We start from the raw sequence: 22,640 nt of genomic DNA on the forward strand, positions 1-22,640 counted from the left end.
GGGGGCTGTCGGGGGGCAGCCGTGGAGGTGGAGGCCCAGGGAAGGGGCTGTCAGGGGTTGGGGGAATGTCGGGGGGCAGTTCTGGTGGTTCGCAGCAGAAAGGGGGCTGTCGGGGGGCAGCCGTGGTGGTGGGCAGCAGGAAGGGGGCTGTCGGGGGGCAGCCATGGAGGTGGGGCAGGGCCGGGCGCTGCAAGCCCCTCACCCGCGCTCTCCCCCGCAGGGCGAGCAGAGCTGGTCGGTCCTGGAGCAGCTGGCGCTCGATCCCAGCCCCGACCTGGCGGCCAGCAGCGTCCAGCAGCGCCTGGACGAGGAGAAGGACCGGATCCGGCGCGAGATCCGCAAGGAGCTGAAGATCAAGGAGGGGGCGGAGAACCTGCGCCGGGCCACCACCGACCGCCGTAACCTGGCCAGCGTGGAGAGCCTGCTGCGCGGCTCCGACCGCAAACTGCGCCAGCTGCACTGCCGGCTGCAGCACCTGGACGCCCACATCATGGTCAAGGAGCCTGAGGAGAGCGGAGGTCAGGGGGCAGGGGCATGGCAGGGCGCTGGGAGTCATGCAGGGGTCACTGGGGGGTCACCGGGGGGCAGGGAGCAGGGGAGCAGGGACACGAGGGGGGGCAAGGATCAGGGGTCAATGCCAGGGGGCCCAGCTGTGCGGCTGAGTGCTAGGAGGGCTTGGGATGCTGCTAGCTCAAGGTTATCTGTCCTGGAGAGGAGGCAGGTGCAAGGGGCTGGGACAGGCAGACCCCCAGTAGTGGCTGGGGTTCATCAGGGGGCTGGGCACTACTCTTCATCCTGAGATGTGACGCAAGAAGCAGGGAAGGGAACCACGAGGCAGCAAATGCTGAACAGAACCCAGGGGAGTCTCCATCTCCAAGCAGCACTGGCCGGCAGAACTGCCCGCCACTAGGTCTCGGTGAGGCCAAGAGTTCGGCAGGATTCAAACAGGCTGGGGGGTTTGTCAGGTGTCTGGGGCTGGAATGGAGGCCTCGGGACACCTGCAGGATTGTCAGATATTGTCAGGATTGTCAGAGAGCCCCCACCCCCACCATGTGGTGTGGTGTCATTGTGTTAGCACTTGTGCCAAGATGCAGCCACCTCTGGGGTGGGACAGGTCTTTGTACAGCTCTCCAGCTGTCGGGGGCACGAGGGCTCGGCCCTGGGAGTGGATTCCCCCATCCCCGTGGGGATTTGCCTGCCTCTAGGGTAGCTGGCAGCCTCCACCATCAGAGACGGGATACCGGGGTAGATGGGCCCATAGAACTGCTCTGCCATGGGGATCCAGGCTGCATTGCTGAGAAGGCCCCAAGGAGGGTTAGGGGGCAGTGCAGACCCTGTGGGTCACAGCCACAGCTCCCCCCCCGGAGCATTTTCACTAGCTCCCTCCTCCTCATCCAGCTGGGAATTGACCCCCCTCGGTGTCTGACCTGAGCTCCCTGAGCGCCAGGCCCCTGTGCGGTGCCAGGGCTGTACCAACGACTGGGATTTCAAAACAGGAAGCTGCCAGATGCCACCTGCCCCAGCAGCGAATCGCGGCGCGAGCTGGGGGGTCCGAGGCAGGAAGCGACATGGCTGCTTCCTCTACTGAGCTAGAAAAACAAATGATCTGGCGCCTGCCACAGCCCCTCCCAGCCCAGCAGCCCCGAGTGCCCCCCCCCATCCCGAGAAAGTCCATCTGCTTCATTATGACTTAATCAGCCTCAGAGAGACGGGACGGGATAAGTCTTGTGACTGGGACATGGGGACAGGGGCAGAGCTTGTTCGGGAAGGCCAGGCGGGGGGGAAAGGAAGCTGGTGCATTATACAACAATACATTGGCTAGCTGTGAGGGCCAGCAGGAGGCGGCAGTCAGACCAGTTGAGAGTCTCTGGGTAAAGGTAAAAGGGGGGGGGGCGCTGTCCTGTGGGGGGTCTCCTTTAAACCACCCAACCAGGGGGCAGAGGCATTTCTCGAAGGAATAACAGAACTATCCAAGCACACGCCCTGGTCAGAATGGGGACGTCACCTCGCATACGGCAAAGCCCAGAATTTCCAGTCAACTCTTGGGATGTGCTGGTAACCGGCTGTTTGTTCCGTGAAGCAGAGGAAGTGACGGAGGAGTGGAGGGTGGGCAGCCTGGGATTCTGACCAAACTGGGTTTGCATCTGAAGGCGATTTGGGTGGAAGCGATCGGGAAATGACCGATTTCAGGACTCTGAGGAAAGAGAGCAGCAGGATAATGGCAACCAGGAGAAAATCTCCAGGATGAAGGAGACGAGCAGTTTGTCAAACAGCCAGTGCTAAAGGCACAATTGCAAACCATCCCGAGGTGACGGCAAGAGAGACAGAATAGGGAGAGGCCAGGATGGCTCCATCAGGGACTCTCTAATGACTTGAGGCTCAAAAAGAAGAAATGGGACCAGGGACAGATTGCTCAGGAGGAGAACAAAAGAACAGCACAAGCTTGTAGGGACCACGTCAGAGAGGCTAAGGTGCAAAATGAGTTATACCTAGCAAGGGACGTAAACAGCAGTAAGAAGAGATCCTTTAAATCCATTCAGAGCAAGAGAGGGAGGAAGGAAAATGCAGGTCCTCTGTTTAGCGGGGGAAGGAGAGCAAACAACCAATGGCCTCAAGAAAGGCGTTTAATGCCTATTTTGCTTCAGTCTTCAGGTTAATGGTTAATGGAGAGCAGATACTCAGCACAATTAATATTAACAACCAGGGGGAAGGAACACAAGCCAATCTAGGGAATGATCAGGTTAAAGAATATTTCGATAAGTTAAGTGTATTCAAGTCGGCAGGGCCCAATGCAATTCGTCCTATTTAAGGAACTAGCAGATGCAATCACACCACCATTAGCAATTATCTCTGAGAACTCCTGGAGGGCGGGTGAGGTCCCAGAGGAGGGAGAAGGGCAAACATAGTGTGACGGTTTGGATCACAGAAACCCCCTTGGGAGCTGCCACCTGATGTGCCAAGACTGCTTCTACTCCTGCTTTCCTGCCCTGGCAGCTTAGGATTTCAGTGCCCTGCCTCGTTTGAGCCAGACCTGCTAGCCTGCTGCAAACCCAGACCCAGGTCTGAACCGTGTCCCCTAACAGCTGTGGGCTTAACTGAAAGCAGCTTACAGAAGTGTTCCTGTCTTCAACACTCAGATGCCCAACTCCCAATGGAGTCCAAACCCCAAATAAATCCATTTTACTCATAAATTGTTCGCCCTCTATAGCACTGATAGAGACATATGCCCAGCTGTTCGCCCCCGCAAGTATTAATACATACTCTGGGTTAATTAATAAGTAAAAAGTGATTTTATTAAATACAGAAAATAGGATTTAAGTGGTTCTAAGTAGTAACAGACAGAATAAAGTGAATTACCAAGTAAAATAAAATAAAACATGCAAATCTAAACCTAATACAGTAATATAACTGACTACCGGTAAAATCTCACCCTTAGAGATGTTTCAATAAGTTTCTTTCACAGGCTGGACAACATCCTAGTCTGGGGACAATCCTTTCCCCTGGTACAGCTCTTGTTCCAGCTCAGGTGGTTCCTCATGATGGCCACCCGCTTTGTTCTGTTCCACCCACTTGTATGGTTTTGGCACAAGGCGGGAATCCTTTGTCTCTCTGGGTGCCCCCCCAACTGGAAAAGCACCAGGTTTAAGATGGATTCCAGTACCAGGTGACATGGTCACATTTCCTGTGAGACGCCAAGCCTTCATTCCTCCCGGCCTGACTCACAGGAAGGCCTGCCTGCAAACAGAGCCATCCACAGTCAATTGTCCTGGCTGATGGGAGCCATCAAGATTCCCAACCACCGTTAATGGCCCACACTTTGCATAATTACAATAGGCCCTTAGAGTTATAGTTCATATTTCTAGTTTCAGATACAAGAGTGATACATTTATACAAATAGGATGCCCACACTCGGTACATTGTAAGCTTTGTAATGATACCTTACAAGAGACCTTTTGCATGAAGCATATTCCAATTACATTATATTCCTACTCATTAGCATATTTTCATATAATCATATAGAGTGTGTCACACATAGTACCTGTCTTTTAAAAGGGGAACAGAGAACCTGAACAGCCTGAGTGGGATAGCTGGAAAGACACTGGAACAAATTATTAACCAATCAGTTTGTAAGCAGTTCGAGCTCAGTAGGGGGAAAAGGAATAATCAGCATGGATTTATCAAACCAGCATAATTTCCTTCTCTGTCAGGGTTACTGGCCAAGTGGATGGGGGGAAGCAGCAGATATGATATGGTTTGATTTTAGTGAGGCTTTTGACACATTCATGACATTTTCATACGCAAACTAGGGAAATGTGGTCTAGATAAAAATACTATGAGGTGGGTGCCCAACTGATTGAAATACCCTACTCAAAGAGCAGCTCTCAATGGTTCGCAGTCAGCCTGGGAGGGCATGTTGAGCAGGTCCCGCAGGGGTCAGTCCTGGGCCTGGCTCTAGTCAATATTCTCATTAGTGAATTCAGTAATGGAGTGCAGAGTGTGCTGATAAAGCTTGCGGCTGACAGCAGACTGGGAAGGGCTGCTCGCATTGTGGAGGCCAGGATTGTAATTCAAAGCAACCGTGACACATTGGAGAATTGGCCTGAAATCAACAAGATGAAATGAGGTAAAGACAAGTGCAAAGTACTTCACTCAGGAAGGAAAAATCGACTGCACAACCAGAAAACGGGGAATACCTGGGGAGGCAGTCGTAGTGCTGGAAAGGAGCTGGGGTTCTAGCGGAGCACAGATCGAATATGAGTCAACAGTGCGAGACGGCTGTGAAAACGGCTGATCTCGTTCTGGGATGTAGGATTAACAGGAGTGTCGTACGTAAGACATGGGAGGTGACTGCCCCACTCTGCTCGGCACTGGGGAGGCCTCAGCTGGAGTCCCGTGTCCGGTTCTGGGCGCTGCGCTTTAGGGAAGACGTGGACAGGTTGGAGAGAGGCCAGAGGAGAGCCACAAACATGATCAGAGGTTTAGCAAACTGGATCTGTGAGGAAACGTTCAAACCTGGACATGTTTGTCTGAGAAAAACGACTGAGGGGGACCTGAGAACAGTCTTCAAATACGCTAAGGGCTGTTACAAAGAGGATGGGGATCAGTGTTTTTCCATGTCTCCAGCAATGGGCTTAATCTGCAGCAAGGGAGATTTCGGTTGGATATTAGGCGAAACTTTCTAACTCCAATGGAGTTCGGCTCTGGAACAGGTGACCAAGGGCAGTTGTGGTGTCCCCATTATTGGAGGTTTGTAAGAACAGGTTGGACCAACCCAGGGACGGGCTGGGGTTACTTGGCCCTGCCTCAGTGCAGGGGGCTTGACTAGGTGACCTCTCGAGGGCCCTTCAAGCCCGACATTTCTGTGATTCTATGAAGTGAGCTGTAGCTCACGAAAGCTCATGCTCAAATAAATTGGTTAGTCTCTAAGGTGCCACAAGTCCTCCTTTTCTTTTTGCGAATACAGACTAACACGGCTGTTACTCTGAAACCTGTGATTCTATGACTCCCTGCCTGGCGCAACAATGCAGCCGCCTCTGGGGTGGGGTGGGGTGTGGCAGGGGTCAGCCCTTGCACAGGGGGTATTTGACCCTCTCTGCTCAATGAGATGTTTAGGTGCATTGAGCCAAGTGAAGGAGAGAAACCTCCTGTCTCAGCTCCCAGCAGCTCTCCCACAAGAGCCAGATACTGGGGCTTCCCTCCCCACACCAGATCCCGCAGATAGCCTATGTGTGGGGAGCCCAGGGCTGGGGTAACCAGGAGCTACCGGTCAGGATTTCGGGGCACCGGCAGAGCTGTGGAGTCCAGAGAAAGCCGTCACGCGATGACTTTGTCCTTCTCCCAGGGTGCGGACCCCGTTTGGGGGTGGGCCGGGACGGATGCTCTTGTTATCCCATGTGAGCCTGGGAATGGGGCACGTGTGGGAGGGCCAGAACCAGCCCCAGTGAGGGACCTGCCAGCAGAGATAGGGGCAAGCCGGTGAGAGTGCCCTTCCCCCTCCTCACCCAGCCCCCCCATCCAGGGGGCATGACCCCCCACCTCCCAAGCAGGGATTAGGCACCTTGGCTCTGCCAGTGCCCCTCACTCCTGACCCGTAGCACCCCTGCTAGCCCCGCACTGGGCTCCTGGGTGCTGGAGGGGCAGGGCCATCCCCTGCTGGGCACTGCTGACCCTTCCCTGTCCCCGCTTGCAGATGCCCCCCAGTCGCCCAACAGCCTGAGCCGCTCGGCCGCCAACAAGCACCGCCTGGCCGGGCTGGAGAAGCAGCTGAACATTGAGCTGAAGGTGAAGCAGGGAGCAGAGAACATGATCCAGATGTACGCCAATGGCTCCACCAAGGTGAGGGGTCCCGCCCCCTGCCCCCTCCCGCACCTGCCTCCTATTCCACCCTGCCCGGCCTCTACCCCCAACCCCCACCCTGCCCACCAACCTCCATTCCCCCACCTCTCCACCACAACCCCCTCACCCCGCTGTCCCTGTCTCCCAACTTCTCCCCTCCCCCTTCCCCTGCCTTTCCACACCTGGCCCCCCAACCCACCTCTTCCCCCCCGCTTCCTCCCTCCCCCCTGCCTCTCCACCCCCCAAGCTCCTCCCCCATCCCAGCCCCCCCACCCACCTCCTCCCCCCCCGCTTCCTCCCTCCCCCTGCCTCTCCACCCCCCAAGCTCCTCCCCCATCCCTGCCCCCCCAACTCCCACCCCCCATTTGCCCCACTCCCTTTGCCTCTCCAACTGCTCCCCGCCCCCCACACCCTCCTCCACCTCTGCCTGCCCCCTTCACTCCCTGCCCCCCAGATCCCCCTTCCCCTGCCCTGGAGGCTCTGGGACCAAATGCCCAAACAGGCCTCCAGCCCGGAAAAACAGGCATGGAAGGAGGAGATGTAGCTGGGACAGGAAGCTGCCCCTGATATGGGGGATTGGACTCATGGGGGTGTGGGGGTGGGAGGGTGCTCCCCAGACAGCTCTGGGCTCAGCAGCCCCCCCTCAACCCTCCTGTCTGCCCCCCAGGACCGGAAGCTGCTGCAGACAGCCCAGCAGATGTTGCAAGACAGCAAGACCAAGATCAACATCATCCGCATGCAGATCCGCAGAGCCGCGCAGGCTGACGCGGTGCCGCCCGACGGCGAGGACGGGCAAGGTGGGAGGGGCAGTTGGGGGAGGGGAAATAGGAGGGGAGCCATGGGGGGGCGGGAGGGAGGGAGGGAGACAAGGAGGGGCGAGGGGTGGGCGGCAAGGTGGGGGAGCCAGGGCAGTGTCCGTAAGCTCCTGCTGTAGATACTCACCCTGTCCGAACACCCACAATCCTCTGCCCCCCACGGCCCTGCTCACAACACCGCTGTGGGGCTGCTCTCCCAAGGGTCCGGGGGTGGGGACTGGCGGGCAGATCCTGGAGCCACGTCAACTTGGGAGGTGTTTATCCAGCGAAGCCGCCCCCCTGGTGTCCCATGGCCCAGCCACAGGGTGGGGGGCAGGGATCCCCGCAACAGTGGGTCCCCCTGGTCAGGGTTCCCCCAGCCCCCAGGTAGCCCAGCTGGGCTCCCCTCCACACCCCACATAACACTGGCTCAATCCTTCTCCCTGCACCAAATCCAAGCCGGTTCTGCCAATGCCCCTCTCCTGGCAGCTCTGCTCCTGGGCGCTTTACTGATCCAAGCACCCGTCGTCCTGGCGGCCCCCTGCTGCTGCTTGGACCCAGAGCTGGGCTGGGCCCAGGTCCCTCCACACACTAGCCGGACCATCACCGCAGGCCTGCAGGCCCCCGTCCCCCCCGCCGACAACGCTGCTCAGCGGGAGGGAATCCTGGCAGCTTTGGCTCAGCCAGGCCCGTGGGACAGCCACAGCACAGGAGGGGGTGCTCTCGTGCTACGCAGGGTGGGCAGGGAAGGAGGCAACCTGAGGAGGCCCTCCCTTCTCTCCAGAGGCCCCCCCCGCCCTTCCTAGCCTGGTGCTCACCGGTCAGCCCCGCGGAGCTGAGGCACATGGAGAGGAATTGGCCGGGGTTCGTGGGACAGGACACTGGGATGCGCCCCAGCTCCTAGATGTGCAGCCACCTCTGGGGTGGGGCCCGGAGGCAGGTTATACAGGGACCCCTCTCCCGGTGCTGAGATGCAGCCCCCTCCGGGGTGGGGCGTGGGGCCATGAAACTCAGCTCCCTCTCCGCGGCCCGGGCTGGCTGGTCGGAAGAGAACCCAGGAGTCCTGCCCACGGCTCGGTGGCTGCAGAGGCAGGGCCTCTGGGTCTGCCCCCCCCCAGCAGGGTCTGAGCCCGCGCTGTCGCCCCGCAGGGAACCTGGACCTGACCTGCACGGAGCTGCGCATCGAGGAGCTGCGCCACCATTTCCGCGTGGAGCACGCTGTGTCCGAGGGGGCCAAGAACGTGCAGCGGCTGCTGGGCTCTGCCCGGACGCCGGACCGCAAGGCCATGGCTGAGGTACTGCCCTCCCCGGCCTCTCGTTAACCCCCCCTACAAGGCCATGGCTGAGGTACTGCCCCCCCCAGCCTCTCGTTAACCCCCCCGCCCCCGCAAGGCCATGGCTGAGGTACTGCCCCCCCCAGCCTCTCGTTAACCCTCCCCGCAAGGCCATGGCTGAGGTACTGCCCCTCCCCGGCCTCTCGTTAACCCCCCCCCCCGCAAGGCCATGGCTGAGGTATTGCCCCCCCGGCCTCTCGTTAACCCCCCCCCCCGCAAGGCCATGACTGAGGTATTGCCCCCCCGGCCTCTCGTTAACCCCCCCCGCCCCCTGCAAGGCCATAGCTGAGGTACTGCCCCCCCCGGCCTCTCGTTAACCCCCCCCCGCAAGGCCATCGCTGAGGTATTGCCCCCCCCCCGCCTCTCGTTAACACCCCCCCGCAAGGCCATGGCTGAGGTACTGCCCCCCCCCGGCCTCTCATTAACCCCCGCCCCCCGCAAGGCCATAGCTGAGGTACTGCCCCCCCGGCTCCTCTTTAACCCCCCCCCCCGCAAGGCCATGGCTGAGGTACTGCCCCCCCCCAGCCTCTCGTTAACCCCTCCCCCCGCAAGACCATGGCTGAGGTACTGCCCCCCCCGGCCTCTCGTTAACCCCCCCCTCAAGACCATGGCTGAGGTACTGCCCCCCCAGCCTCTCGTTAACCCCCCCCCTCAAGACCATGGCTGAGGTACTGCCCCCCCAGCGTCTCGTTAACCTCCCCCCAAGGCCATTGCTGAGATACTGCCCTCCTGACCTCCCTTTAACCCCCCCCGCAAGGCCATCACTGAGGTATTGCCCCCCCGACCCCCCCTTAACCTCCCCCCGGCCCCTCGTTAACCCCTCCTCCGCAAGGCCATCGCTGAGGTACTGCCCCCCAACCCCCACTCCACAGGCCATCGAGGAGGTCAGGGGTCCCAGGGCAGCATTCAGAGGTGGCTGTCGGGGGGAGCAGGGGGTATCGGGGGTGGTTTGGTGCACAGGGCTGGGGTTTATCTGTGGGCGCAGGGCCAGGGTACATGGAGGGCCATGGGGGGCAGGGTCAGCGCATGTGGGGGCACGGGGGGTCTCGGGGGCCATGCCCACGCTGTGCCCATTGCAGGCCCAGGCGAAGCTGACCGAGTCGAGCCAGAAGCTGGACCTGCTGCGCCTGGCACTGGAGCGGCGCGTGGGGGAGCTGCCCGAGGAGCACCCCAAGGGCTGCATCGTCAAGGAGGAGCTGATCATGGCCTCCTCGCCCGCCTTCAGCGCCCGCAACAGCACCCCCTACCAGCACAACCAGTACAGCACGCTCTGCAAGCCCTCGCCCCTCACAGGTACCCCGGGGCCCACTGGCAACAGTCCCACTGGGGCAAACACCAAGGTACCGGCCCCCTGGGGCAGCGCCCCCTAGCGCCCCACAGAGACCAGTCCCTGGATACCCCCCAGGGAACAGCAAGTCAGTGAGAGAGCTGGAATAGCACCCAGGAGTCCTGGCTCCCAGGTTCTCTCTGCTCTAACCACTAGCCCCCACTCCCCTCCCAGGGCTGGGAATAGAACCCAGGAGTCCTGGCGCCCAGCCCACTGCTCTAACCCCGCCCCCCCAACCCCCCAGGGATGCTGGAGGTGCAGCTGCTGGGCTGCAGCGGGCTGCTGGAGTCGGTGCCTGGCCGGACCCGTGGTGCTACTGTCTCGCTGCCCTGCAACAACCCCGGCGAGGTGCGCCCCTACTTCATGAACCGCAGCGGGCGGGGGCTCTACAGCCGCAGCGGCAGCCTGAGCGGCCGGACCGTCCTCAAAGCCGATGACTTCAGCAGTGAGTGAGCCGGGCACCCAGCCCCTGGCTGGGAACACCCGGGGGTGGGGCGCTGTGGTGCCAGGGGGATTGGGTGAGGGGATTGGAGGGATGCAGGTGGGGGTGTGGGAGGGGATCCCGTCGGGTTGCTGCAGAGTGGGAGGGGAGCGAGGGAGGGTGTTGTGCTGCAGGGGAGGGGGATCAGAGGTATGTGGGAGGGGACGGGGGGGTGCTGTAGAGGGGTTGAGGGAGAGGATCGGGGGTGCTGTGTGGGGTAAGGGAGGGGGAGATGGATTAGACTCTTGGAGGCGGAGGATGGTTGTTGATGGGGGCGGATGGTGGTTGTAAGGAGTTGTCAGCTGGCAGGCATTCGGGGGGCGTTGGCACCATCACCCGGGCACACTCCCCGCAGCGCAAAGCAGGGTGGTTTCCCCTTGGGGGAGAAATCATGACACAGAGTCTGGGGAGTCCCTCAATGGAACTAGTTTATTGTCGCTGCCCCAGTCCTGGGGCAGAAGTGGGCACAGTAGCACGCAGGGCAACCCAGGACCTCAGCCTTGCACCGACTCTTGATGCCCAGAAAGCGACTCTGTCCCAAGCACTGACTCTCGCTGGAGAGACCCAAGCTGGGTCCAAACTCCCCTGCCGCTTGCAGCAGCTTCCCTGCGAAGCGTGGAACTGTCGTGCCACCAGCAACACGTAGCGTGTCTCCCGAGGCTGAACACTCACTCGCACGCAAAGAGCATCAGGCTGTGTAACAGCACCCCCTGGTTGTTACTGGTATAATAGCATTTACAGTGGTACCCACTATGTGCTGGGAGCTTCCCAAATGTTCAGCTGGCAGGGCCCAGCTCTGAGGAGGCAGCGATAGGACGGATAGGGGGTGGCCCACGGTGACGTGCGCCTCTCCCCGCAGATGAGGTGAGCGCCGTGCTGAAGCTGGATAACACTGTGGTGGGGCAGACGGCCTGGAAGCCTGTGGGCCAGCAGGCCTGGAACCAGACCTTCGCCCTGGAGCTGGAGAGGGTGAGTGTGCGGGGGACATGCACACATCGGGCCCTGCTGCTCCAGGATGCTGGGTCTGGGCAAAGGGCAGCCACGCACCTGACTCAGATGAGCCTCTCTGAGGGAGGTGGAGCCAGGAATAGAACCCAGGAGTCCTGGCCCCCAGTGCCTCTCCCCCCTGCTCTAATCACTAGATGCTACTTCCCTCCCAGAGCCAGGGATAGAACCCAGGAGTCCTGGCCCTCAGCCCCCCCCCCCCCGCTCTAATCATTAGACCCCACTCCCTTCCCAGCACTGGGGATAGAACCCAGGAGTCCTGACCCCCAGTCCCTCCAGCCTGGTTGTTGCATTGCCCGCACTGCCGATCCAGTCCTGGTAAGTGAACAGAACTGAGCTTCCAGTGCTCAGCTTCCCCGTCCCCCTGGACTCTGTGCTCCTAACCGGATTAGGACACCTGGTTCCAACATGGCCCAGCCCTGATTCTGCTTCCAACATTGTCACACTTTGTAGTGTGGACTGGGCCTTACCCAGCCCAAAGTGTTTAGCGGGGCACAGCCAGCTCCCATCTGCACTCCAGCTCTAACTGAGTTGTAATCGCCCCCCACCCCGGTCCCAAAACTCAGCTGAGCCACAGCTGAAAAAGCTACTGGAAGGGGTTAAAGTGGCCCCGTGTCAGTGGGAAACTGTTTACACTGGAACCTAATAATGGCTCCAACATTTTAGCCCAAATAACCAGCTCCTTTGGGGGGTTGTGGGTGGAGCTACCAGGTGGTGGATGGGGCTTCCGCACTGCCTTGCCCCCCACGCCCAGCTGCCCCATAGCCCTGGCTGGGGTCTCTCTCACTCCTGACTCTGCCCCCCAGGCACGGGAGCTGGAGATCTCAGTGTACTGGCGGGATTACCGCAGCCTCTGTGCCTTGAAGCATCTCAAGCTGGAAGACTTCCTGGATAACCAACGCCACGAGATCCACCTGGACCTGGAGCCCCAGGGCACCCTGCTGGCTGAGGTGATGCCCGCAACGGGTGGGATCAGGATAACAGGGATGGGGAGCAAGCCCTGGGGGGACAGAAGGGGGAGCAGGCCCTGTGGGGGAGGAGGGGGGGAGCAAGGAGCAGGCTCCTGAGGGGAAGAAGTGGGGAGCAGTCCCAGGACGGTGGAAGGGGAGCAGGCCCCTGGCGGGGAGGAGTGGAGAGGGGGTTGCAGGTCCCGGGGAGGAGGGTGAAGCGGGTAGCAGGCCCTGGGGCGGGGGGAGCGGGGAGCAGGCCCCTAGGAGGGGGAGCAGGGAACAGGCCCTGGGGCGAGGGGAACTGGCCACGTCCCCTTCCCAACACTCACCAAGGTAAATTCACCGGCCGGGGGGAGCCCCTTGGCCCCTGGACTCCTCCATACTCAGCTAGTCACCCCATGGGCTCGCTGGGGTGGGGCCTGTGCTGGCCCCATTGCACTGTGGGGTGGGAGCTTCCCCATTGCCCCATGAGCAGAGTAATATCTCAAGGAGGGGTTGCACTGACCTCACCCTGTCCTGGGCCCCCCATCCCTGCCCGGGCCCAGCCCCTCATCCCGGTCTCTTGCCGCCCCAGGTGACCTTCTTCGACCCTGTCATTGAGCGCATCCCCAAGCTCCAGAGGCAGAAGAAGATTTTCTCCAAGCAGCAAGGTGCTGTCTGGGGTGGGCACGACCCAAATGCAGGGCCCAGGGCCCCAGGGAGGCTCCTGCGTAAACCCCCAGCCCAGAGATATGGGTGGGCACCAGGTGCCAGCCTGTGTCCCCCTCCCTGCTTGGGAGCTGACTCTGCCCCATATCCCCATTCCTCACTGTGGGGGCAGCTCTGTCCCCTATGCCCCTCCCCCTTCCTTGGGGGCTGATGCTGGGCTCTGCCCCATATCTTCCTTCCCCCTCTTGGGGTCTGATGCTGCCCCATAACCCCCTCCACCCCTTGAGGGCTGATGCTGCCCCATATCCCCATTCCTCCTTGTGGGGACGGGCTCTGCTCCCTATACTCCTCCCCCTTCCTTGGGGGCCAACGCTTGGCTCTACCCCATATCCCCCACCCCGGGGGGCGGGTACTGGGCGCTGCAGTGTCCTGCTGCTGAGGCTCCGGGTTCGGCTGCATTCCCAGCCCTATGCAGCTCTGGGGGGATGACTGGAGGTGTGTGGGGGGGACCGGTCCCACTGTGACTTTTGACCCCCCCCCAGGCAAGGCCTTCCTGCGCGCCCGCCAGATGAACATTGACATCGCCACGTGGGTGCGGCTGCTACGGCGCCTCCTGCCCACCACCAGCTCCACCGGTGCCTACAGCCCCTCGGCCCACATGCCCACCGGGCCCGGCTCCGAGGGCCACCACAGCCTGGCCAGGTGAGCCCTGGGGGTCCCTGGGGCAGCGGGGGGGAGGGGGGGGCTGGAGCTCACCGCACCCGGCACGACCCCCGGGGGGGGCCCATTCTGCCCTCGCTCTGGGGCCCGGGGCTGTGGGGGTTGGGCCGGGCCCCCAGGGACAGCCCCCCGCTGTGGAGGGAGGGAGTGGCAGGCCTCACAGCCCCGGCAGGCCGGCCAAGCTGCCTCCCGTGGGATGATGGGGGGGCCCAGGTCTGTGGGGCGAGAGCCCAAATATTGCCAGAAGCATGGGGGTGCCTCACCACCCAGCTGTGGAAGGGGGCAGGAGGTTTGCCAGGGCCCCCCAAACAACTGCTTGCAAGCGGGGGTGTCACAAGGGGGCAGCTACCTCCTGTCGTCAGACCCACCAGCCTCCCAGGCAGGGTCCCCCAGCTCCATCCGCTCCGGGGATCTGGGGGGAGGGGGCTATGGGGGGATCCCATGGGTCTTCCCCTCTAATCCCCCCACCCCAACCCCTGCCCCGCAGAGACTTCTCCATCGAGAAACTGACCCTGGACATTGATAAGCCGCAGCAGGAGCAGCCAGGCCAGCCGGCCGAAGGTGGGGAGCGACCGGAGAGGGGCGCACTGGTAAGGCTCCCCCTGTCACGTGGGGGGCTGGTCCTGTCCACTAGAGCAACTTCCGGGGATGGCAGGGATGGGCCAGGTCCCCGGCGCCAGGGACAGGGAACCACCCGTCGCCAGGCAGCAGTGCCAGACCCGGGGAACCGCCCACCCTGGGCTCCAGCACCAGACATGGGGACCCCGCAGCCCACACCCAGCCCCACGGGGAGCCAGTGCCAGACCCAGGGGCTCCCTGCAGTCAGAGCCCAGGGGAGGGAACGGGCCCCCTGCCACCGGCGACTGGGGACCCGACTCTCGCTCCCTCCTGTCTGACGGGGCCTGCCATCAGCTGCGCCCAGAGTTCATGGGGATGGGCACCCTGGAGATGCAGCGCCAGTGGGGAGTTGTAGATGGAGATTCCCTGCCTCATGGCTGGGCCCCTCGGTACTCCAGGGGGGAAGATTAGGTCCTGCTGACCCCTGGCACCACCCAGCACTGCCATGGGACTGTGTGCCTTCTCAGCTGCCCCACAACGCCTGGCACAGCGGGCAGTGAGGGGGCTGGGGGAGCTCCTGCCTGCCTAACCCTCCACCCCCGTCTGCCCCCCAGAGCCCGCAAGCAGGAGACAAGGAGCCGGTGCCAGGAGGAGACACCCAAAGGCCTGGGAATAGCACCCTGCACAGGTGAGGGACCCCTGCCCCCATGTTGCCCCCCATCTTCCCCGCGTGTGCCTGCCCAGCCCAGCCCCAGAGACCTCAGGGTCCCTCCCAGCCCCATTTGCTTCTGACCCAGACCCCTGGCCACTGCTCTCTCACGCTCCTCGCTGGAAGTTGCCGCCAAGGCAAGCGGAGGGAAAACCCCTTCCCCCAGCCCTGCTCCAACCTCCCAGCCTCTCCAGGGGCAAGACTGGCAACAGGGCCCCACCCAGGTTATCAGCTGCCACATGCCAAGCCCCTCCCCCACCTGCTGGCCCCACCCCTCCATACTGCCAGACCCCTCCCCCACTTCCTGCCTCGCTCCCCACCCCCACACACACACTTGTTAGTCCCATTCCTCCCCACAGACCCCTTCCCTTACCCCAGAGCCTGTCTCTTGGGACCCCCGGTGGGACTGTCACTTCATCCCCAGGATCCCACCCTGCCCCCCTCAGCCCCCACCAGGGGCTCTCGCTGCCCAGAGCCGTCTGACAGAGGGGGTCGGGTTGTGGGGGGGGCAGGGGTGAAGCGAGCAGCCCCTCCCCCTCCTGGGGCTCTTGTCTCCCCAGAGGGGGTGGGGATTAGGGGGGCACCATTCGCAGACCCCCCTGCTCAGGGTTGGGCCGGGGGAGGGGTAAGGGGACTCGCTGCCCCGTGGTGCGCAGGTCCCTCCCCTCCCCACGCCGGCTGCCAGCCGCAGCGGTGCCCGGTTCTCACTCTGCCTCTGCCCCCCAGGACGACGCCCTTGACGCTGGATGACTTCAGGTTCCTGGCCGTGCTGGGACGCGGGCACTTCGGCAAAGTGAGTCTTGGACCCAGCCCCACTCGCGCCCATTCCCCCAGCAACCCCCCAAGGGCTTCCCCCAACTCATTCATCTGCAGCCCCCTGCTGTGGTGGGAAGTCTTAAGTGCCTCCCACCCCATCCGGGCCCTTCCCAGCGGGGCAGAGAAACGACACTGATAAGTGATTTGCACCCAGTCCTGCCACAAATCCTTGCCAGAGCTGGGGAGAAGACCCAGGAGTCGTGGCTCCCAGCCCCCCTGCTCTCACCACTAGACCCCACTCCCCTCCCAGCAGCCCTGGCCCCCAGCCACGGTGCAGCCCCTAACACCGGCTGCGTGGCTGCAGGTGCTGCTCTCTGAATACAGCCGCACAGGGGAGCTCTACGCCATCAAAGCCTTGAAGAAGGGCGACATTGTGGCGCGGGACGAGGTGGAGAGGTGAGTGACCAGCACCCCCCCACCCCTCCCCTCGGTGCCATGGAGACCCAGCCAGGTCCCCTCTGGAGACCCCTGCTGGGGGCAGAGGGGCTGGGGGCCTGGGGAACCATCTCCCTCACCCCACGCCTGCCTTTCCCCACCCCTCCCCGTGTCGCCCCTCCCCTGCAGCCTGATGTGCGAGAAGCGGATCTTCGAGACGGTGAATAGCTCGCGGCACCCGTTCCTGGTGAACCTCTTCGCCTGCTTCCAGACGCCCGAGCACGTCTGCTTCGTCATGGAGTACACGGCCGGCGGCGACCTCATGATGCACATCCACACCGACGTCTTCACCGAGCCACGGGCCACGTGAGTGCGGGGCAGCCGCGCGCCAGCCCACAGGGCCTCACTGGCAGTCCCAGCCAGCCCCGGAACCCAGGAGTCCTGGCTCCCAGCCCCCTGCTCTTACCACTAGACACCGCTCCCCTCCCAGAGCCAGGCCTGGAACCCAGGAGTCCTGACTCCCAGCCCCCTGCGCTAACCGCTAGACACCTCTCCCCTCCCAGAGCCAGGTGTGGAACCCAGGAGTCCTGACTCCCAGCCCCCTGCGCTAACCGCTAGACACCGCTCCCCTCCCACAGCCAGGTGTGGAACCCGGGAGTCCTGACTCCCAGCCCCCTGCGCTAACCACTAGACACTGCTCCCCTCCCAGAGCCAGGTGTGGAACCCAGGAGTCCTGACTCCTGGCCTGCTCTTGCTCCCCACCTGGGATGGGTTTGCTCCATATGGCAGAGCCAGCGGGGAGGGGCTGTCCCAGCACGGGCTGCAGCATTGACACCCACCCCCGGCCTCCGGCCTGCCTTGCAGGTTTTACGCTGCGTGCGTCATCCTTGGCTTGCAGTTTCTTCACGAGCGCAAAATCGTGTACAGGTAAGAGACTCTCAACGGGGGAGGGGGGACATTCCCTTGCCCAGCATGGGGCTCCCGGCTCTGCACCCTGCTGTACAGGTAGGGAAACTGAGGCACACAGCCAGGATGGTACTTTGTGGATAAGGTGCATAGCTGGGGCTAGGACCCAGGAGTCCAGACTCCCAGCCGTCCCTGCTCTAACCACTAGACCTCAGTCCCCTCCCATCACTGGGGATAGATCCCAGCAGTCTGGACTCCTAGCCTGCCTGCACACACTGACCCTCGCACCCTCCTCCTTCAGGGACCTGAAGCTGGATAATTTATTACTGGACAAGGAGGGTTTTGTGAAGATCGCAGACTTTGGCCTGTGCAAGGAAGGTGGGTGCTGGGCACAGGGCAAGGGAGGGGGCAAGGGTACCAGGGGCAGTTACGTGTGAGTTTCGAGATACTTTGCCACCGGGGCCCGTCAGGCAGGTGGGAGTCTCTGTGCCCAGTTCCACCTGCTGCTGCAATGCAGCCACCTCTGGGGTGGAACATAGAAGCTGCTTATAGGAGTGTGGCTAACCCAGCACCGGAGTGCAGCCACTTCTGTGGGGGGACGTGGCAGCTGTGGGACTCGGGGGGAATGCAGCACTTTGGGACAGGAAGTGAAGGAGAGGCGCGTATCTGGTTGCAGGGGGATAGAAGCGCCCTGCTAGGGACACCAGGACAAATGCAGCTCTGTGGGGGAGCTCAGGGGTTGTTAATAACCACCCTGGGGTATGGCAACTCCTGCAGCACAGTGCCCCCTATTGAGCCCCCATTTTCCCACCCCCTTTAGCACAGCGCCCCCTACTAATCCCCCCACCCCCTGCATCACAACACCCCCTACTGAGCTCCCACCCCATCCCCTGCAGCACAGTGCCCCCAAGTGCTGCACTGGGGTATTGGGGCCAGCCTGACTGAGGGGATAGCGCCCCCTGCTGAGCCCCCACCCGCTCTCTGGGAGCTCTCTCCATGCACTGACCCTGCTTAGCTTGGGAGCAGTTGAAGGGGAGGGCAGTGGGGGCAGGAGCCTTGGTGGGTCTGTGGCCTCCTGGGAGCTGGAGGCGTAGGCGTAGCCCCCACCCTGCAATGGGGAGGGTGTTGCTCAGTGCATGGGGGGACCCCAGGGTTTAACCCTTTCCCCTCCCTGCTCAGGGATGGGCTATGGCGACCGCACCAGCACGTTCTGCGGGACCCCCGAGTTCCTGGCGCCCGAGGTGCTGACAGACACGTCCTACACCCGTGCCGTGGACTGGTGGGGGCTGGGCGTCTTGGTTTACGAGATGCTGGTGGGGGAGGTGAGTCGGGGGGCGGGGTCTTCTCCTGGGCCTTCACATGGCCATCCCAGGGCTGGTTGGGGTGGGGGAGGGCAGTTGGAGGGGCAGGTAAGGTGAGGGAGGGGCTCAGAGTGAGGACTAGTTCAGAGGGGTGCTCCCAGCAGGATTGGGGGTGGGTCTGAATGGAGGGAGGGGGTGTGGCTTGGGCTGGGAGGGCTGTTCAAAGATGGGAGGGGTGGTTGGGGCAGGGGGGAGGGGCCGGGTCACAGGTGCCCGCGCAGGGAGGGCACTTGGGAGAGGGCGGGGGGCTGGGTCAAAGGTGGGGAGATATTGGGTAGGGTGGAGGTGGGGGAGTGCTTGGTTCAGGACGGGGGACTGGGTCAGGGCTGAGGTGCATGGGGTCAGCCCCATGAGGTTTGGGGTGGCGCTTGGGGCAGGGTGGGGGCAGGTTTGTGCTGGGGGTCACTCTGAGCTGGCGGGATGTTGACCTGCCCCCCGGCTCTGCGCCGCAGTCCCCATTCCCGGGTGACGACGAGGAGGAGGTGTTTGACAGCATCGTGAATGACGAGGTGCGGTACCCCCGCTTCCTGTCCACCGAAGCCATCGGCGTCATGCGCCGGGTGAGTACGCCAGGCCTTGCCCCCATCACACACACACTGGGGCTGGGCTGGGGGGCAGGGCAGCTCCCAAAGGGCCTGTGGGAGCAGGGGTTGGGCTCTGGGGGGAGGGACCGGATGCCGGGGGGATGGGCATCAAGGGGAGGTGGGGGCCCTGCCCCCAGCTTGGAGCAGCTCCTGCCCCTCCAGTGCATGGCTCATCGGGTCAAGCTACCCTCATGCTCCAGGGCTCTGCTCTGGGTGGGGATCAGGAAGGGTGGCTCAGTGCAGCGCCTGTCCCCCCCGGGGATGGAGATTGGGGGGTCTCCGGGGATGGAGAGCAGGGGCAGGGAGGGGTCCCTGGGGATGGAGAGGGAGGTGGGGGCAGGGTGCTGGAGGGTAACGGTGTCTCTGTCCAGCTCCTGCGCAGGAACCCGGACCGGCGCCTGGGCTCCAGCGAGCGGGACGCCGAGGACGTCAAGAAGCAGCCGTTCTTCAGGGTCAGTTCCCACCCCCATGTTAACCTCCCCCTTCCCCCGACATCCCGCCCTGCGGCCACCCCCACTCCAGACAGAACAACCCTCCACTGCAGCCCCCTTCCCTGGCTACAGCCTGGCTCCTGCTGAGATGCCCCCGCTGGATGCTGGCACTGCCATGCCTGGCTCAGCCTGCAGGAGGCGATGCCCCCTCCCCCATATCCAGGATGGAGTGCAGCCCCCTTGGTCTAAGGTCATGTTAGGCAACAGCGCCCCCTGGTGCTGCATGGGGGCATTGCGGCCAGCACTGACTGCCAGGGGAGCGCATCCCCTCCTGCGCCCTTGCCCTGCTTCCTGCAGCACAGCGCCCCCTGGTGCTGCACGGGGGCATTGCAGCCAGCACTGACTCCCAGGGGAGAGCACCCCCTGCTGAGACTCCCACCCTGCAGCTGCCTTCTGCTGCCCAAGGCTTGGCCAGGGCCAGCCCGGCCTAGCCTGCTGGGGGTTCCCAAGGGCAGGGCTAACTCCCAGTCTGGCTGCAGCCGCCCCCACTTGCTCACTGCTCCCCTCCCCCCGCAGTTCATTGACTGGGAGGCCCTGCTGGCCCGGCGGCTCCCTCCCCCCTTCGTCCCCATCATCAAGGGGCGTGAGGACATCAGCAACTTCGACGAGGAGTTCACGGCCGAGGCACCCGCACTGACGCCGCCCCGCGAGCCGCGCCCGCTCACCGCTGCCGAGCAGGAGGCCTTCCGCCACTTCGACTACCTCGCGGACACCTGCTAGCCCGGGGAGAGCTGGGCCGCGGGAACGGACGGAGGGTTTCCCACCAGCACCCCCTGGGGCTCTGAAGGACTCTGCGGAGATAGCCTGCCCCCACCTGTGTGAAGGACTCACTGGGGCGGGGAGTCGGCCCGGATCTGTGCTGTGGGGACAGTTTGGCTCCAAGGCTGCAGAAGCAAGACAGGGGAGGTGGATCTCTTGGAATCCCTGCCAGGGACCTCTGCCCCCAACCCCACCTGCCCCCTGTCTGAGCCCCCCACTGCCTCTTTTGCCCATAACTTTCTCTTGGACTACTGTAGTTTTGCCAGCAAGTGGAGGGGGTGAGCGCAGCGCTGGCCCCGCCCTGGTTCCTACCCCCAGCCTGGGTCTGGCCTTGGCATTTCCATGGGTGAAAGGCTGAGCCCCACCCCCTGCTCGCAGAGGCAGGGGTGCAGCGAGAGGAGGGATCTGTGCCCTGTGTCCTGGGCGGGGGGAAGATGAGCACTGAGGGGAGGTGGGGGCCTTGCCAGGCCAGGGTGGAGTCAGCTCGTTGGGGTGGGGAGCTGCTGGACCCTCAGGGCAAGTAGGGGCCACCCTGAGGGCGGAGGAGTGGCACCCAATGTTGGGTCCTGGGGGAGGACTGGTGGGATGCTCCATGGCCAGTTCCCAGAAGGGTGCCCAGGAGGGTCCCCCCCCCCCACCCCATACAGTGACCCAGCCCCCTGCCCCTCTCTGAGGCCCTGGAAACCTCCCCTGAGCTGGGGGGCTTTATGCCCTGCAGCCCCTCATCCTACTGCAGCTCTACCCAGGGCTCAGCTGCCCTCTACCCATGGCCGTAGGCCCATCTGCTCCCCCAGGGCCTGGCAAGGGGCAGCCCAGCCCTTTGCCTGAGGGCTCTGCCTCGTATCATGGACCATTTGGAGTATCTGGAGCCGGCTGACGCAGGAACTGGTGGGGGCAGCTGCCGCTGCGGCGGGGCATGGGGGCTGTTTATACAGGGATCCCTGGCCTGGCACTGAAATGCAGCTGCCTCTGGGGTGGGATGTTTCAGCTGCTTAACAGCCACCAGCAACAGCACACAACAGTTTTAGGACTGGAGGGGAAGGGACTGGAGGCAGGCTGCAGGGGGCTGCCCCAAGGGGACTTTGGCCAGGAAGCTGGCGCTCCCACCCGTCACTGGCCATGGGCTGGGCCATGTTTTTAAGAACATGGTGGCCAAACACCTGTCGGGGACGGTCTAGGTACCCGTGGCCCTGCCTCGGTGCAGGGTGCTGGACTTGACCTCTTGGGTCCCTTCCAGCCCGATGACTGATCAGGGCTCCAGCTTTAATTCTAAGCCAAAACCAGGAGCCCCTGTGCATTGCCTTGAAAGGGAGAGTGCCCCCCACCCCTGCTCCCTGCAGCACAGCGCCCCCTAGTGCCACGCTGGTGTTTTAGGGTCAGCACTGACTGTGAAGGGAGAGTGCCCCGCTGTGCTCCCCCACCCTGCTCCCTGCAGCACAGCGCCCCCTAGTGCTGTATGGGGGCACTGAGCCCATGTCCCACTCCCTGCATTTTCCTTGTCTCTCACATGTCTGACCGCACTCAGCATGATGTCCTAGCTCCCCGCCCTGCATGGCATGAAGGTTAGAGGGGCTGGAGCCACATCACCCCTGATAAAGGGAAGCAGGGGCCTCCCTGGGTATGACTGGGGTGAAAGCTGGGGGCTGCTGGCCCCATGGGGATGGGGCAGAGCCCAGGCAGGCACAAGGGCTGAGGGCACAGCAGATCCACAGGGGCTGGGGGTAGGGATTCCCTGTGTACTCCCATGCCCGGTGGGGGAGGGGAAGGGGGGAGATGGCCACTGTCTTTAAGTTCCCATCCACGGGGTGCTGCCCTGTCCTGCAGCGCCTCCCCACTGGGGCTTCGTGCACCTGCTTGCTGCTCCAGCCTCCACTGAGCTGTGCCCCTGACCGCAGTGTTGGGGTTGCAGGGAAGCGTTGCCACAAGAGGGGCCATTCCCCTGGTTGGCAGGAGTCGAGCCCACTGCTTCTGAATGGGTGGGGGGGTCTAGTGATGGAGGTGGGGTTGAGAATCAGGACTCCTGGGTTCTGTTACTGATGGGGAAGAGAGAAAGGTCTAGTGGTTAAAGAGGGGGCATGTGGCCAGAAGTCAGGGTTCTGTCCTGGACCTAGGAGAGTGAGCTCTTGTGGTTAGAGCAGGAGGGGCTGGGAGCCAGGATTTCTGGGTTCTGTCCTTGGCTCTGCCACTGACTTGCTGTGTGCACCTGGTGGAGTCACGTTTCTGTGTGCCTCAGTTTCCCCTTCTGTAACATTCCCGCCCCTGCCTGTCAGCCTTTGGGGTGGGGTCGCTCTGGCTCCAGGCAAAGGCTCAAAGTTACAGTCCCCCTGCCAGCGCCCTGCCACCCGCCTGCCTTTTAACTACCTCTGTCCCCGCAGGGAGACCCTTGGGCTGTGTTCTGTGGGGTGAGAGGGAGCTAATGAGCTGCCTTTGTGGTATGAGATGTGAGTTGTAAATTATAGACCAGTTAAGCAAATGTCGCAGCCTGG

General features: G+C 62.7%; 1 protein-coding gene across 2 annotated transcripts in view; it reads left to right on the forward strand.

The window, feature by feature from the left end:
• PKN1 (protein kinase N1) overlaps nt 1-22,634 on the forward strand; it is a 52,509-nt gene extending 29,875 nt beyond the window's left edge. For both annotated transcript variants that reach the window (XM_037887977.2, XM_037887976.2), the window contains exons 2-22: nt 221-518; nt 6,191-6,336; nt 7,004-7,133; nt 8,280-8,425; nt 9,544-9,757; nt 10,036-10,236; nt 11,132-11,241; nt 12,084-12,227; nt 12,802-12,877; nt 13,418-13,577; nt 14,083-14,185; nt 14,768-14,841; nt 15,589-15,655; nt 15,983-16,074; nt 16,243-16,419; nt 16,918-16,980; nt 17,261-17,337; nt 18,139-18,281; nt 18,773-18,880; nt 19,276-19,356; nt 19,912-22,634. In XM_037887977.2, the coding sequence (XP_037743905.1) occupies nt 221-518; nt 6,191-6,336; nt 7,004-7,133; nt 8,280-8,425; nt 9,544-9,757; nt 10,036-10,236; nt 11,132-11,241; nt 12,084-12,227; nt 12,802-12,877; nt 13,418-13,577; nt 14,083-14,185; nt 14,768-14,841; nt 15,589-15,655; nt 15,983-16,074; nt 16,243-16,419; nt 16,918-16,980; nt 17,261-17,337; nt 18,139-18,281; nt 18,773-18,880; nt 19,276-19,356; nt 19,912-20,115 (2,814 nt within the window). In that variant the 3' untranslated portion in view covers nt 20,116-22,634. The remainder of the gene's footprint in view (nt 1-220; nt 519-6,190; nt 6,337-7,003; nt 7,134-8,279; nt 8,426-9,543; nt 9,758-10,035; nt 10,237-11,131; nt 11,242-12,083; nt 12,228-12,801; nt 12,878-13,417; nt 13,578-14,082; nt 14,186-14,767; nt 14,842-15,588; nt 15,656-15,982; nt 16,075-16,242; nt 16,420-16,917; nt 16,981-17,260; nt 17,338-18,138; nt 18,282-18,772; nt 18,881-19,275; nt 19,357-19,911) is intronic.
• The last annotated feature ends 6 nt before the right edge of the window (nt 22,635-22,640 follow it).

The sequence above is a fragment of the Chelonia mydas genome, chromosome 20, assembly GCF_015237465.2.
Source record: "Chelonia mydas isolate rCheMyd1 chromosome 20, rCheMyd1.pri.v2, whole genome shotgun sequence".
Taxonomy (NCBI): Eukaryota; Metazoa; Chordata; order Testudines; family Cheloniidae; genus Chelonia; species Chelonia mydas.